The sequence below is a fragment of the Biomphalaria glabrata genome, chromosome 3 (genome assembly GCF_947242115.1).
Source record: "Biomphalaria glabrata chromosome 3, xgBioGlab47.1, whole genome shotgun sequence".
Lineage (NCBI taxonomy): Eukaryota > Metazoa > Mollusca > Gastropoda > Planorbidae > Biomphalaria > Biomphalaria glabrata.
The window spans coordinates 44,744,831-44,761,854 of record NC_074713.1 but is presented as its reverse complement, the minus strand read 5'-3'; the positions used below and the strand labels follow the sequence as shown (position 1 = coordinate 44,761,854).

Sequence of the window (17,024 nt, the reverse complement as noted above, 5' to 3'; positions counted from 1 at the left end):
AAGATTACGGGCACGACATTGTCTAAATTGTGCTGATGTGCCAAAAACTCAATCACTCATTGTGACAATAGACTTACATTTGTTCTTGCTATTGCAAAGTATAATAGTTTGTTGTTTTTTGTTGTTGTTTTTTGCTGTTGTTGTTGTTGTTTTGGGGTCCAGGACATTATTTGTGTTAAAACACATACATCTTTTCTTTCACACTTTTTCCGGTTTTAAAAGGTTGAAAATATTAAAAGTAAACCAAGGTATGTTAGAGAATCCTATTTGTATACTAGCATTTGTGTTTGTTTAAAGATAGCAGGGTCTTTCACTTAAAGTATGTTAACAGATTCTAGTTTAATTCAAAACATTGACTATTTGTGTCGTGTCAGCTCTATTTTGTGTTTATTATTTATATAAACGTAAGTTTTCCCTTTCAGACTTTGCCATTTATGGGGCAGATGATGTAAAGGTCATTTGTTTGAGTTAACGAGGGTGTCATGTGGCCAGCACAACGACCAACCGCCTTCACTTCTCCACAAAATTGTCAGGTATCCATTAGAGCTGGGTGGACTCAGCGGGGCCTTAAAGATACCGAAACAAAAAAAATAATCCACGATTTGAATGGACGGAGCCATCGATTTGTCAGCCAAACACTTTACCACTCATCTACCGCGGCTCCATATTATGATTAGCTATCTTAATTCTAGTTCATTGATATCAAACAAATCAAACAATGTTTCTGGATAATTCAAAAGTTTAATACACTCATTGTAAAAAATATATATTCATAAATAAAACAAATTAATAGTAAGTTAAAACTATGTTGTTATTATTATTATTTATACATTACCACCGTTCTTAAGTGTGTTTAAAGAAAGGCTTATACAAGACATTACATAATATTATAAGTTATTATGAAAGTTGGCTTTCGTAAGTTGGGTCCAGATGTCATGTGACCAGTCCCGGTGTCATGTGACCACTCAGTAGCCTGTATTAGGCTCACATGCTCTGGCACAAGCTAGCTGGCTCTGGAAGATGTTTCTCTGGGGTGTGTAGCTGTCCACACATCTACTCAAGACGCTGACCTTCTTGCAGGAGTTTGACCTGTGGTCATATGTCCAGGCGTACACGTTGTAGGTGGCGTCGTAACTGTTGGCGATGCAGGAAGCGTCGATGTAGCCACAGTTGTCTGGATAAAATGAGATTTAGATACTATACAACATTATGGAAAATATCTTATAAATTAAAGACGTTCCTTCTTAAGAGAAGATAATAACGTCTTGCAAGTATCCATGTGACAGTCTAGTCATGCATGTTAATTAGGCACTTAAACTTTGCTTAGTCATACGTTTTCCTGATTCAAGCAACCCGTTCCATACTCTAATAGCAACAGGGAATAAGGAGCACCTGAACGAAATTGTTCCAGCATATTTTATAAGAAATATATTTTTAGTTTTGTTTCATCAACTATAAAACCGAACATCCTCCTTTCGACCTGATTTTAGTCAGAATTCTCAAATCGTTTCCAAATCCCAGATTCTCATAAGAAAAGAAGCCGCAGTTAGCTAGCAGACGCAAAAGTACACAAAGCTATCATCTCACTGGTGTGTTTTATCAAAGTATTTGTACTTACGATGGCCTGGGAAGTTGTACTGATTGCAGTTGCAGTCTGCTACTTGGTAACCTCTGGAGTCTCGTTTGTAGGCGTCGTTACATCTGCCGTAGCAGTAGGTGTGGTCTCTGGATACATAAGACAAAGTTAAATTTAGTTTCGCATTTTATCTTCCAAATACAATAAATACTAAAGAGAATAATAACAATAATCTTTATTATCCAAGAGGGCATTTGCCTTACAATTTGTGCATTAACAAAACAAAATACATTTTAACTATAGTAACAAAATCTACGTTCACACTAGTCTCACTCAAATATTACATGTGAAATGTTGACATCAGATAGATCCATTCTATTCAATCAGTTGATGGCCAGGGGAATAAAGAAGTTTTTGTATCTGCTTTTGTAAACCTTATCTCGTATCTAAAAATGGCCAGCACCTCTACCACCAAAGCGAAAGCCACATTGACCTGCAATATCTGTGGACGGGAGTGTCTCTCCGAAATAGGGCTCCACAGCCACATTAGGAAGTGTGCGAGATGAACCATAGTCATTCTACGACTGAAGGAGGCCAATATTATATATATATAGCTCGTATCTTCTATGTGATGTTAAAATTTAAAAATCCTGGCCAAGAGGATGCTACTTTATTTTTATTTTTTTTACCACTACCACTACGGTCCATCACACTTAGGGACAGGGGAAGGTAAAGGTGATTATGAGCAGTAAGTAAAAATAAAAAAACAGTTCAAAGTGACACCCCAAACATATTGGATCAATCAACTCAGGATTCCTTAAAGCCCCTAAATGTGAAATCAGACACAGACATCAAGCAGAAAAACTCACCTTGGGTTTCCACGTCCGTCATCTCCGCGACCCTGAAAAAAAAATTAAACTATTTAAATCTGAAACTAAAAGGTGATAGCCATATGACAAGAACATTATAGCTTGCAAAGACCTTCCTACAGGGAACAGTACATGTTATAGGTATTCCTTATGGATCTTACATAGCGACTAGATCTATAGCACTAAATGTCATGTTTTAGTCATTGCCAAGTTCTTACCCTTTGTTGAAATGATGGTGCAACTGAAAGTAAAGAAAATATTTGTGAACAATTAAAACAACTTTGAAGATAAAAATATCGTTAAAACAACACTAATTATAATACATAAATATAAGGCAAATGTACAAGTAAATACTAGTATAGATATTTAAGTTCAATGCAGTTTAACTTACCCAACACTAAAAGAAAAGCCAGACATGCCAAACAGTTCATTTTGATCTGGTCAAGAAGAAAATATTTGTAAGCTTCATTACAGAGCAAATCAAACAAAAGTCTAAATAGTTAAAGTTCAAATTTTTTTATAAAACAAAAAGATACACACTTTTGCTTGAAAATAAATAAAACTAGAATTCGACCTAAATACTGCATTACGGTGTAAATAGAAGGATTTCAACTTATGATAAGATAAGATAATTTTATTGATCCACTCAAATGGAAATTCAGTTTGACTACAATAGACAATATCAGCGTAACTACTGTACAATAACAATATAGATGGAAAAATTAGAACAACATTCACACAAAAAACACATACACATTCACAACCAGCGCTTTATGAATTTGACTTCTATGTACTTCTCGATGACGACAGCTGATCTTGTAACACTGACCGAAAGTGGGATAAAGGAGTTTTTAAATCTTTCTGTTTTAGTCCTAGTGGAAAGGAGACGACCACTTCGTTCAGATCTTATGTGACAGTGGTTTAATGGGTGCAGGTTGTCCTAAAGAATCGAGAATTCCGAGGATATTTGGCTAAAACTTGTGCAAAACAAAGCAAAATTTTTTCACAACGATTATTGCTATCTCTCTATCAGCTTTGTCTGCCTCAATGTGACAGAATATATAGGTCATAGGTGGCTCTAGGTAGCTATACAATCTAAAATGTGGCACTTTTCCTTGTTTAGACTCAACAACGTCTTGCAATAGTCCAGCCGAGACCAGTCCTTATAGAAGGCCAGAACACTGACCTGCAACGTCACAACCTGTGGGCAGTTTCCACGTCACAAGTCTGTACGACGTGGCAACGAGCAATTGTTTTTAATTGCCCACAGGTTGTGATGTTGCAGGTCAGTGTTCAGGCCTTCTATAACAAATGACCTCGGTCCAGCCCAATATCTTGATCAAACAACACAAATCAATCAACAACTAAGAAAACTTCATTCTGACACTCAAAAGTATGTGCATTTCAGAGCAAGTAGAACCAAAGACAAGATGTGCTCGCTTGGGCATTCCGTAACTACTTCGTATGTAGATACTCGTACAAGGGAACTGAACCTAAAGCTTATTTAGTTTGTGTTCATGATTAGGTTCTAGATTTTTTTGGAAGTGTCTTAAATAAATATAATAAATAAATACATTTTAAACAAGCCTACATAGTTTATGCCTTCAATTAATAAGAAATTTCAATAGATCGATTTATATATATATATATGTATGTATGTATGTATGTATGTATATATATATATATATATATTCTGTTATATTGTTTAAGTTGTCTGTTATAGTTTTCCATAACTAATCTTAATTTGAAAATGTAAATCATTGAGTGAAAATGATTCAGTATTACATGTAAACACAATATAAAATGTTAGACCTGAATTACTAGTACAACTAAATCTTATACTGACCTGGAAGTGGAGTTTGTTCTAGTAACTGAAAGTTCTATGTCTACTGGACGACCGAGTGTGTCCTCCGTTGGACATTTGTCTCACTTTTATAGACCCACCAGATCATCGTCAACACCATCATCATCCACAACACCCTCATCATCCACAACATTAGTCCGATAAATCACGTCCTCAAAAATGTTCTTAATGACCAGGAAGCACCTGATCCAGAAATTAAAAAAAAAAAAACTGCTGGGGTCTAGAATGACTTGTGAAAGATTAAGACGGATTTAAAGAGATGACAGCGTTTCTTGAACAAGAAGCAAATACGATTGCATGACATGTGACATCAGTTACACAACGTTGGGGCAAAGGATGGGCCTTTAATGTATGCACGAACTGTAGCAGAGGCAAAGGTCATTGAGTGAGAACGAGGCCTACAAACTATTGCGCACTTTAAAGTTCAACTTTCTAAAAAAAAAATGTTAAGATTAATGTTTAAGTCTGAAAGATACATACTAAAGCTGTATGCGCAACTGGGTCAGGCCTATGACCTTTAAGACAGCATTAATAATCTATGTTTTTACAAATAAAATAACAAGGCATTGGGCATGTTTATCTGTATCTTCTTTTTTGAAGTAACGTCTGTATTTTATAAGATAAGATAAGATCGAGGTGTTTTTTTCTAGTGTTGTCAATTCATAATCCCTAGTTTATTCATTATGAGCAAGAGTTTTTCTTAAATGAGTTGTCTAGGAAAGAATAAGAACCTATACAAATTGTCTTTGCATATTTTATAACAAATGTGCATTTATCTTTGTATCTTTCTGAGTATATTTCTTTGTTTTTCAGTTATAATTATTCTATTTTATAAATTTCAGACGTTACTTAGAAAAAAAAGATAATAAAGTTCTACTCGTATGCATGTGTTTATTTATGCATGCATGCTAATTAGGTACAAAATTTTTGTCTTCCCTGACTGATTCATGCCATCCATTTCATGCTCTCATTAGTCCTTGGAAAGAAGGAGCACTTGTTCGAATTTGTCCTAGCATATGGAATAAGAAATGTGTCTTTATGTCTGTGTAATTCTGAGTAGACACAAAGATAAAAGCACAGTCCTTGTTCCATAAACTAGGACAAAGTTGTACAAATACTCCTTCTTCCCTAGTGCTATTAGAGCATGGAATGGGTTGCCTGAAAAAACAGTGACTTGGCAGAATTTAAGCAAATGGTTAATATGCATGACTAAATTCAAAACGGGTTGGACGTAATCATCTTCTTTCTTTTTGAAGTAACGTCTGTATTTTATAAGATAAGATTTTATTGGGTTGTGTTTTTCGGTATTTTAAGTTCGAACCTTGTCCGCCGCTATCTCCCCGCCGTCCTCCTGTAGACATGGGCTAGAATGTAATAATCTTCTGAAGGAACAAGTGAAACATGTTTCATTGGAAGCAAATACAGAAACAATTTAACACAGTTCTGAAGGAACAAGTGAAACATGTTTCATTGGAAGCAAATACAGAAACAATTTAACACAGTTCTGAAGGAACAAGTGAAACATGTTTCATTGGAAGCAAATACAGAAACAATTTAACACAGTTCTGAAGCTAAAGCTGCAGTAATTGTAACATTTGGCCATAACTAAAGCTGCAGTAATTGTAACATTTGGCCATAACTAAAGCTGCAGTTATTGTAACATTTGCCCATAACTAAAGCTGCAGTTATTGCAATATTTGCCCAAAGCTAAAGCTGCAGTAATTGCAATATTTGCCCATAGCTAAAGCTGCAGTAATTATAATATTTGGCCATAACTAAAGCTGCAGTAATTGTAATATTTGCCCAAAGCTAAAGCTGCAGTAATTGCAATATTTGCCCATAACTAAAGCTGCAGTAATTATAACATTTGGCCATAACTAAAGTTGCAGTAATTGTAATATTTGCCCAAAGCTAAAGCTGCAGTAATTGCAATATTTGCCCAAAGCTAAAGCTGCAGTAATTGTAATATTTACCCAAAGCTAAAGCTGCAGTAATTGCAATATTTGCCCAAAGCTAAAGCTGCAGTAATTGTAATATTTGCCCAAAGCTAAAGCTGCAGTAATTGCAATATTTGCCCATAACTAAAGCTGCAGTAATTGTAATATTTGGCCATAACTAAAGCTGCAGTAATTGCAATATTTGCCCATAACTAAAGTTGCAGTAATTGTAATATTTGGCCATAACTAAAGCTGCAGTAATTGTAATATTTGGCCATAACTAAAGTTGCAGTAATTATAATATTTGGCCAAAGCTAAAGCTGCAGTAATTGTAATATTTGCCCAAAGCTAAAGCTGCAGTAATTGTAATATTTGCCCAAAGCTAAAGCTGCAGTAATTGCAATATTTGCCCAAAGCTAAAGCTGCAGTAATTGTAATATTTGCCCATAACTAAAGCTGCAGTAATTGTAATATTTGGCCATAACTAAAGCTGCAGTAATTGCAATATTTGCCCATAACTAAAGTTGCAGTAATTGTAATATTTGGCCATAACTAAAGCTGCAGTAATTGTAATATTTGCCCAAAGCTAAAGCTGCAGTAATTGCAATATTTGCCCATAACTAAAGCTGCAGTAATTATAACATTTGGCCATAACTAAAGCTGCAGTAATTGTAATATTTGGCCATAACTAAAGCTGCAGTAATTGTACCCAAAGCTAAAAGCTGCAGTAATTGTAACATTTGTCCATAACTAAAGCTGCAGTAATTGCAATATTTGCCCATAGCTAAAGCTGCAGTAATTATAACATTTGGCCATAACTAAAGCTGCAGTAATTGTAACATTTGGCCATAACTAAAGCTGCAGTAATTATAACATTTGGCCATAACTAAAGCTGCAGTAATTTAACAATGTTGAATCGAAACAAATGTGTAGACCTTTACACTCTGGTTTACTTTACGTCCAAATTATTTTAACTTAAATGTTTCTTAATGTGATTGTTTGACATGTGTCGGATGTTCCTTCGGATTTAAAGATAATTACTTCCTAACCAAAACCTTCGGTAAGTTGATCTGTCATTTTCAATTAAGGAGACTGTTCATTTCATCCCCGGTCACTTAATATTTAGGAGAGTATTAGTGTGGGAGCATGGTGCCCTGTGTCATTTTATCTAGTTCTAGTTAAGTATATGGACTATCTGTTGGTTTTCAGTTTTTTTATTAAAAAATACACATATACATACACAAACACATATACATACCCCAACAACATGGTTTATTTGTGGTGTGAGGGGAGGTAACAGACTTATCTCCGCCTCATTAGTCTTGTCATAGAAGAAGAAAACAGTTTTATGCACAACAAACTAATCCCTGACCTATATACTAATTACCCTGTTTATCTCCCCTCTTTGTTTCTATTGTATGAGAAGATCCGCATTTTTTTGTTTTCGGATGAGACTCTGTGAATACAAGAAAAACATTTGGAAAAAAAAAAAAGCAAAAAAAAAAAAAAAATCTTCAACGCAGTGTATCAGTTAGTTTGGATCAGCTATGTCCTGAAACCTAGACTAATGACAATCTGTGCAAATAGAAATATTTTAACCAATTCTTTTGGTTTAGCGCTATTACATGCCATTAGCTTTCTCGATCCGCTATGATCCTGTCACTTATCTGGGCCAGTTGGGAAGTTGGGGGTGAGGAAGAAAGAAGTGTGAATTTCACCGTAATCGTTTCATAAAAGCATTTACAAAAAAAGGGGGGTGAACCACCTGATTTCGAACTTATGGCTCACGCCTCCTCAAGCCGACATACTAACCACTCTGCTAGTGCCTACAGAAGATTGTATGGTTATATCTTATTTATTTATTTCAAATTTACTTTAAAGCGGCGACCTAAACAGGGGACTAATTCAGCTCACACCACTTCAGTCAAGTAGAATTTCTTTCCTTTTTTCGAGATACCAAACAAAATAAATAATTACCAATAGCAAAACAATTGACTTATTTTTCACTTAGTATATGTTGTCAGGTAAAAGAAATAATTGTGCAAACTTTTAGCTTGATCCGAGATTGGGTATGGCAGAAATAACGTGTACAAACTTTTTACCAGACAGAGTGAGTTGATATAAGCTTTGTACCAGACAGACAGAGTGAGTTGATGTAAGCTTTGTACCAGACAGACAGAGTGAGTTGATATAAGCTTTGTACCAGACAGACAGAGTGAGTTGATATTAGCTTTGTACCAGACAGACAGAGTGAGTTGATATAAGCTTTGTACCAGACAGACAGAGTGAGTTGATATAAGCTTTGTACCAGACAGACAGAGTGAGTTGATATAAGCTTTGTACCAGACAGACAGAGTGAGTTGATATAAGCTTTGTACCAGACAGACAGAGTGAGTCGATATAAGCTTTGTACCAGACAGACAGAGTGAGTTGATAGAAGCTTTGTACCAGACAAACAGAGTGAGTTGATGTAAGCTTTGTACCAGAAAGACAGAGTGAGTTGATATAAGCTTTGTACCAGACAGACAGAGTGAGTTGATATAAGCTTTGTACCAGACAGACAGAGTGAGTTGATAGAAGCTTTGTACCAGACAGACAAAGTGAGTTGATATAAGCTTTGTACCAGACAGACAGAGTGAGTTGATATAAGCTTTGTACCAGACAGACAAAGTGAGTTGATATAAGCTTTGTACCAGACAGACAAAGTGAGTTGATATAAGCTTTGTACCAGACAGACAAAGTGAGTTGATATAAGCTTTGTACCAGACAGACAGAGTGAGTTGATGTAAGCTTTGTACCAGACAGACAAAGTGAGTTGATATAAGCTTTGTAACAGACAGACAAAGTGAGTTGATGTAAGCTTTGTACCAGACAGACAAAGTGAGTTGATATAAGCTTTGTACCAGACAGACAAAGTGAGTTGATATAAGCTTTGTACCAGACAGACAGAGTGAGTTGATGTAAGCTTTGTACCAGACAGACAAAGTGAGTTGATGTAAGCTTTGTACCAGACAGACAGAGTGAGTTGATATAAGCTTTGTACCAGACAGACAGAGTGAGTTGATATAAGCTTTGTACCAGACAGAGTGAGTTGATATAAGCTTTGTACCAGACAGACAGAGTGAGTTGATATAAGCTTTGTAAAAAAACAGGAGAAAGGGGAAGAACTAATTTAATAACCTTAGCATTGGACATCTAATAGCCTTTTTTTTTTTTAGTTTCTAAGCATTCGACTTCTAAACACATATCTGTACCACCCCTTGATGCGTGGAACAGGAATGATGGATGCCTTCGCAGCTCTCTGGTACTAGTCCTGATTGTGTGGTCGGTATAGACCACATCCACATCCACACTGAACACCACGACAATTGACTCACAGACAACTGGTTAACCGACACTGATAAATGTTTCACGACAAAATGGTTCACACGACAAATGGCTCACAGAGAAATAGATAAACAGAGAATTGGTCTGAAAGGGAAACTTGACTAGAGCTAAAGAGTCCATGACTCAACTCTGACCACATTTACAAAATTGGTGAGTTGGAACAGAAATGAAATGGTGATCGATCTGTTGGGGGTTGTGATTGATCTGGTCGGGGTAATGATCGATCTGATGTGGTTGTGATGGATCTTTTTAAAGTTTGTTATTCCAAACCTTTTTTTTTTAATTTTTAAAAAAATTAATTGAATTGAAGTTCCCCTTTCAGACCTTGCGATCTATGGGGCAGATAATGTAAAGGTTATCGGTGTCTGTGGCCCACGGCCCACAGGCCGTCTAAGGAAAGTGGCGACTGAACGTCAATTGACATTAGTGAGACATTTCACTAGACAAGACGAAACATGTTTACCAAAGTCAGCCTTAACATGAAAGCCAAAAAGAGAAACGTAAAAACATGGCGTCACACCTTTTTAGAAGTCCTGAATTCCGTGGAACCAGCAGGGAAGTGGCTGTGAAAGTCGCCTTAGACTCATTTCTGTGTATAGAGCTTGCAGCCCTTGGCGCAGAATGACGCGTGAGGGGCTTAAATCTATGTGTTTCTGAACATTTTACAATAAACAATGCTACGTTCGCCATTTAACGTATCAGATTAGATTATTAGAGTGCCTTAATCTCACTTGGCGAAGCCCCAGGCGCCAAGCGTTTTTCTACATTACTAAGCTTCAGAAACTCTTTCTCTGGCGTCTACAAGGAATTATTTTTTCTCAAATTCGAGGTATTAATTTTTAGTTTTAAAAGTTGCATTTCACCCACTTGGGTGTCACCCCCTGGTGGGTGTAACCCGGTGCGGACCGCATCCCCCGCACCACCCTAATGACGCCTAGGCCTTACTTTTAAAAAGACGGCTCCTGCTTTTCAATCCGACATGCAACGCCATGATATGAATCTCCATCGCTTGAGATAACACCTTCTAAATAGGCTAGGTAAACTTTTCTATTTGTTCAAGATCTGTATGACCAATGTTAATGACTGTATTGGGTCACCTACAGCCACTAGGCATAACTTTAAGGGCGTCTTTATCCGTCGTATTTCAAGGTAATGCAATGTCGTCTGCAAAAAAACAGAATGCAGCCTGTTTAATGTATTTCGATGACATTGTCAATGGCTACATGAAAATGATATGGGGACAAGATAAACCCTAATCTTACATACGTCTCGATGTTCAAGTATGACTCCGTCTGTTGTGACACAATAACTTGATTTGCTTTAGACATAGCGCTGAATCTGGACAAATTGTTGAGAGTTTCCTTATTCTCTTGCTATTTTCCTGGGTGACTCCGATGGACTCAATCAAACTTTGTTTTTTAAATCTACAAAACTGATCAACATCCTTTCTTGGTATTATAGGCTTTACTCGACGACGTTTCGCAGGACATAAACCAGTTCAGTGCTTGATTTACCTTTTCGAAAGCAGCTGAAAAACACTAATTTAATTTAAACCTTTTCCATAAGGAGCTCTTAAATAATCACTATTAAAAATATATTCAACGCAAGGTTTCTCAATTCTATATTTTGTAAATGTTTATTTTTTGTAATAACTTTTGATAAAATGTAAAAAAAAAAAAACATTTTAAAAAATAATCGAAAAGCATTCTCGAGTGTAACCATCAATGTATTAGCTTACAGTATATTCTCAAAAAACAAATAAATAAATAACTACTAGTTGTTTATTTTTTAGGTGGAGATTTTTTTTCCTGGGGGGGGGGGGGGGGGGATTGACACCCCTAGCTTACCGCACCGGGTGACACCGACCTAGTGACGCCACTGTGTATGAGGACTTAGGAGTCTTTCTTTTCTAATTACCATGTACATTGACATTTAGAACTAAAAGAACAATATAGCAACGTTTCGAATTGGGAGTCTTTACCCGATCTTAAGTAAGTAAATATATTTCCTTAACAAATTATTCAAACGAGCGAGGCTCGGTCACCTGGTACTAAGTATAAAGTAATATCATCTTTTGTAGTTAAGCTTTGTTCTGTCAGCTGTCTTTTCAAAATTATAACTCTTGACCGCTCTTGTCCAGACTTATCCATGACAAAAAGACATGTTGACCATATGTCTACATGTCACGTTACAAGGTGCTAGCTAAACCTGGGAATTGGGGGCAACATGTCACCATACAAGGTGCTAGCTAAACCTGGGAATTGGGGGCAACATGTCACCATACAAGGTGCTAGCTAAACCTGGGAATTGGGGGCAACATGTCACCATACAAGGTGCTAGCTAAACCTGGGAATTGGGGGCAACAAGTCACCATACAAGGTGCTAGCTAAACCTGGGAATTGGGGGCAACAGGAACTGTCGGAAGAAAGATATTTTATTGTTTTCAAAAATAAAAAAAAATAAATGTTTCTAAATCCGCATTTTCATTCCTGAACATTTTTTAATTGTCTGTTTCAACTCTGTATGAAGTCTTTAATATTTTAACTGCAATGCAGTCAGTACTATGTAGCGTGCTAGTTATAAGTAAAGCTCCCCTTTCAGACCTTGTGATCTATAGGGCAGATGATGTTAAGGTCATATGTTTCTTTGGTCAACGGTTAACAAGCAGGGTGTCATGTGGCCAGCACGGCGACCATCCGCCTTTACTTTCGCCAACTAAAGTCAGGTACCCATTTGTTGTGACACGGTTACTGTGTGGTCAACCGTGACACACGGTCAAGTGTTGGGTATTGAGAGTTGGGGGACTTGGGGGAAGTGAAAGCAAGCGGGCAGTGAGTTTTAAGGTTGCCTTGTCCCCATACAAGGACAGCCCTAATGTCGCACACGAACCAGTTCTCTCTCTCTCTCTCTCTCTCTCTCTCTCTCTCAAATCCTTGTATCGATCGTCCTTCGTGCAGAACTCGACATTCATACAGAATGTGGTCTACTGTTTCCAAGTCCTCGATGCAGTGGCGACACCGTGTGCCGTAGTTCTCTCGAAACCGTCCGAAGTAAGCACCTATTGGACAGTATCCGACCCGGAACTGGGCTAGGACCGCCTGTTCCGCACGATTATGTTGCCACCATGCATCTCTTTTGTCTGGTCTACTCATTGCCCTGTGAAGCTCACGTCCCTTGTCCGAAGAATCCCAGCCATCATACCAAAGTGCCAACAAACGTTTATCGGCCAAGGATCGTACACTTTGGTATGTGGACGGTTCATCATGCACGAGTGCCGTCTGGACCGCGCCAACTGGGTGCTAGTTATATTGGTAGCCAAACATGCCAGGCCTTGATTTATCTTACATGTTGGCTGCTTCACTTTAAGATTCAGTGTCGATAAGAATAATAGCCTTGCCCCTTTGAATTTGTCCGAAAAGTTACCTTTATACTGCTGGACGATAACGCGTCTCTTTCACTCTCTGTCTTGAGACATAAGTCACGTTGTTTATTTCACTCTCTGTCTTGAGACATAAGTCATGTTGTTTCTTTCACTCTCTGTCTTGAGATTAAAGTCATGTTGTTTCTTTCACTCTCTGTCTTGAAACAAAAGTCATGTTGTTTCTTTCACTCTCTGTCTTGAGACAAAAGTCATGTTGTTTCTTTCACTCTCTGTCTTGAGATTAAAGTCATGTTGTTTCTTTCACTCTCTGTCTTGAGATTAAAGTCATGTTGTTTCTTTCACTCTCTGTCTTGAGATTAAAGTCATGTTGTTTCTTTCACTCTCTGTCTTGAGATTAAAGTCATGTTGTTTCTTTCACTCTCTGTCTTGAGACAAAAGTCATGTTGTTTCTTTCACTCTCTGTCTTGAGACAAAAGTCATGTTGTTTCTTTCACTCTCTGTCTTGAGATTAAAGTCATGTTGTTTCTTTCACTCTCTGTCTTGAGATTAAAGTCATGTTGTTTCTTTCACTCTCTGTCTTGAGACAAAAGTCATGTTGTTTCTTTCACTCTCTGTCTTGAGATTAAAGTCATGTTGTTTCTTTCACTCTCTGTCTTGAGATTAAAGTCATGTTGTTTCTTTCACTCTCTGTCTTGAGATTAAAGTCATGTTGTTTCTTTCACTCTCTGTCTTGAGATTAAAGTCATGTTGTTTCTTTCACTCTCTGTCTTGAGACGAAAGTCATGTTGTTTCTTTCACTCTCTGTCTTGAGATTAAAGTCATGTTGTTTCTTTCACTCTCTGTCTTGAGATTAAAGTCATGTTGTTTCTTTCACTCTCTGTCTTGAGATTAAAGTCATGTTGTTTCTTTCACTCTCTGTCTTGAGATTAAAGTCATGTTGTTTCTTTCACTCTCTGTCTTGAGACAAAAGTCATGTTGTTTCTTTCACTCTCTGTCTTGAAACAAAAGTCATGTTGTTTCTTTCACTCTCTGTCTTGAGACATAAGTCACGTTCTTTCTTTCACTCTCTGTCTCTCACGTTGTTTCTCTTTCAAACTTGAGTGCAAGCCGTTATCACAGCGTTTCACAACTATGTCTTTTTATTAGTTTTTATTAATGGTGATTTAAAGCAAAATAAAGCATCTTATGGACACAGTCCATAAACAGCATCAGGTCCATGCAAAGTATGAATCCCATTTTTGTCTTTTTAACTTTTAGAAATTACTTCAGGCAACTGTGAGCACTTTTACCGCTGACTGCATGGTCCAGAATTGCCCGCACCTCTAACCAAGGATTGCAAGAGAGAGAGAGAGTGAGAGAGAGAAAGAGAGTGAGTGAGAGAGAGAGTGAGGGAGTGAGAGTGAGAGAGAGATGGACAGAAGAGATTCTTAAAGAAATCACTTTAAGGAATCACAAGAGATGGAAAGAATGAATATTTGAAATGAAGCTGTTCTGCCTTTTTCTATTCTACTTGTCCACTCCTTCTTGCGTTTCCGACGCTCCTTATTAACTTCTGTAGATGTCTAGCATCTACCGTGCATGGATAAGAAAGGGGACAGAATCGTCTGGTTTGCATCCTAGGACAGGGGTCGGCAACCTGCGGATCGCGAGCCACATGCGGCTCTTTGGATATTAAGCTGCGGCTCTTTAGTTCCATACTCAAATATTATTTATTTTATCGAAAAAAAAATTAAATCGATTAACTAAGATCAGCCAATTGTACTCGCTTTTCACTGCACCCCCTCCCCATGTCTTCAAATGTAACATATTTACAGGAGGAAGAACTCAACTTTCTTCTGTCTTATCACTTGATATAGATGTGTCTTGCAACAGACAAGACATGACACAAGGATTTCCAAGGACTGTTACCGCTCTCATGACAAACTAGAGGAGAAGATTTGGCGAATGCCGTGCAAAAATGCCTTGAAGACAATAAGATCGATTTACATAAAATCCTTTCAAAAGCAACTGATGAAGCCAGAAGTATGACAGGAAAAAATAAAAGAGAATCTGCTATTCTCCGCCAAATTGTTACGTTTCACTGCTTAATACACCAAGAAGGGCTTGTCAAAAGCACTCTACCATTGTTAGTTAAAAGAATTCTGAAACGAAATGGAGACTCAGTATTCCAACCTCCTTGTTAACAATAAAGTGCGATGGCTTTCTACTGGTATGGTGTTAAATCTTCTAGCTTTGTTAACTGTGGGCCACAGAACGAGATGACCTTTTACACCAACTGCTCTTTAGATCGCAATGTATGAACCGGGAACTTTACTTGACTTTTTTAGAGCGGCAAATGACTTCATGTTCACTTTCTAAAGTAATATCACGATCAAACCAATGCAACTGTTGACAGGAATTACTTTAGCACAGTTATTTTTTTTTAAATTATAGATAAATTTGCTGAGAGATTTAAGCATTTCAAAACCATCAAAACCACTCTAGCATTCATAGTAAATCCCCTTAATACAACTATTAATGAAATCCACATAGAGCCATTTGGAATTGGCATTGTGGAGTGGAGAATTTACAGAGTTGAAAATCAAGTTAGAAGTCCAGAAATGTAGGTAACACAACAAAAGTGGACATCTTTCAAACAAGTGCTGCAAGTTGAGACACTTATATTCGACGCATGGAACAGTCTTTCAGATTGCTACAGTGAAGTGAAACGGTTTGCAATTGGAAAGCTAACTATCTTCGGATCGACCTATTCGTGCGAGCAAATGTTTTCTTGCATGAACATAATTAAAAGTAAAGTAAGAAGCCAACTAACAAATGAAAATGTAGAGACGTGTTTGAAACTAAAAACAAGCTATGAGCCAAATTTATTCAAACTTTCTTTAACAAAAGCCATCGCTCCCATTGACTTTGTTTGCTCAATTGTTTTATTATTGAAGTACAAGTTAATGTTGTATGTAAATGTTTATTTGTTTTACTATATTTACTTCCGTGATGGGTAATTATCTAATAATGGTGTACATGTCAATTAGGAGTGAGTCTGGTGTGCATGTACACTTTGGTTACTTATAGTTATAATGTTTTTTGTTTGGTGTCATGCACAAATTGTAAGACAAATTTCAATATGGGTGATTGATATTATTATTATTATGTTAGAAATGAACGAGTAGTCAGGGTCGAGTTTCGCTAAAGAGAAACAAAATTCATCGTAGTCCCTTTAACAGTTTCCACTGAGGAATTTTCTGGTGATGTGGCAGGTCTGCAGCAGTACCGCCCTCTGACAGGCAACGAAGATGTTCCTAGGAATGTTAAGGGCCTTGAAGGTGTCTGTGAGGTCAGTTGTTATTATCCCCTCGGTTGATATAACAATGGGGTATATTGTTATTTTGGACAATTTCCATAGACGCTTAATCTCCAAGCCTAGGTTCCCATATTTTCTTTGTTTTTCTAACTCAGTTTTTCTTAAATTATGAGACAGTGGTACGGCGATATCGATAATGGTAGCGGTTTTTTCTTTTTTATCGATGAACAGCAGATCCGGGCGATTGAAATCTACCGTTTTGTCGGTCAGAATAGGCCTATCCCAGTACAGCAGATGTTCAGTAGACTCGAGAACCTCTTGCGGAGAGTATTTATAATAAGGGGGAGTGTCCTTACCGATCAATTTGTACGTCAAAGCCAGGTGTTGGTGTATTAACTTTGCAACTTGGTTATGGCGACCTAGGTAGGTGATTCTGATAGGGCTGGACATCCTGCCATAATGTGTTCAATCGACTCGCCCACATTTCCACATTTTCGGCATTTATTATTATTATTATTATTATTATTATTATTATTATTATTATTATTATTATATTATCTAATTTGTTGTGAAATACACTAGTCACATATAAATAAATACCGGTATATTTTTTTTTCATTATGAATAAATAGATTTGTTTTATTTATCAAAGAACTTTTATTTATGCGAGTACTATTTATAGTAGGCAAGAAAAAAAAAACACTTTGTGGC

The 17,024-nt window shown here is 37.0% G+C and overlaps 3 protein-coding genes across 3 annotated transcripts in view; 1 reads left to right on the top strand and 2 right to left on the bottom strand.

Moving 5' to 3' along the window:
- LOC106062964 (uncharacterized) overlaps positions 1-17,024 on the top strand; it is a 113,552-nt gene that overhangs the window by 80,258 nt on the left and 16,270 nt on the right. The gene's annotated exons all lie outside the window — the stretch shown is intronic.
- LOC106075958 (uncharacterized) overlaps positions 1-17,024 on the bottom strand; it is a 112,681-nt gene that overhangs the window by 88,323 nt on the left and 7,334 nt on the right. The gene's annotated exons all lie outside the window — the stretch shown is intronic.
- Positions 722-4,430, bottom strand: LOC106077316 (uncharacterized). The gene is made up of 6 exons (XM_056022258.1): positions 4,292-4,430; positions 2,837-2,882; positions 2,664-2,686; positions 2,446-2,477; positions 1,619-1,725; positions 722-1,174 (listed from the first exon to the last, which is right to left on the bottom strand). The coding sequence occupies exons 2-6, from the start codon at positions 2,874-2,876 to the stop codon at positions 966-968; spliced, it is 411 nt and encodes a 136-aa protein (XP_055878233.1). The 5' UTR covers positions 2,877-2,882; positions 4,292-4,430; the 3' UTR covers positions 722-965.

Excerpts from the sequence above, each read along its gene's own strand:
- LOC106077316 (XM_056022258.1), bottom strand. The coding sequence starts at position 2,876 with ATGAACTGTTTGGCATGTCTGGCTTTTCTTTTAGTGTTGG. Across the intron at positions 1,726-2,445 it reads GACGGACGTGGAAACCCAAG|AGACCACACCTACTGCTACG; the intron begins GTGAGTTTTTCT and ends TTATGTATCCAG. Across the intron at positions 1,175-1,618 it reads GTACAACTTCCCAGGCCATC|ACAACTGTGGCTACATCGAC; the intron begins GTAAGTACAAAT and ends CATTTTATCCAG.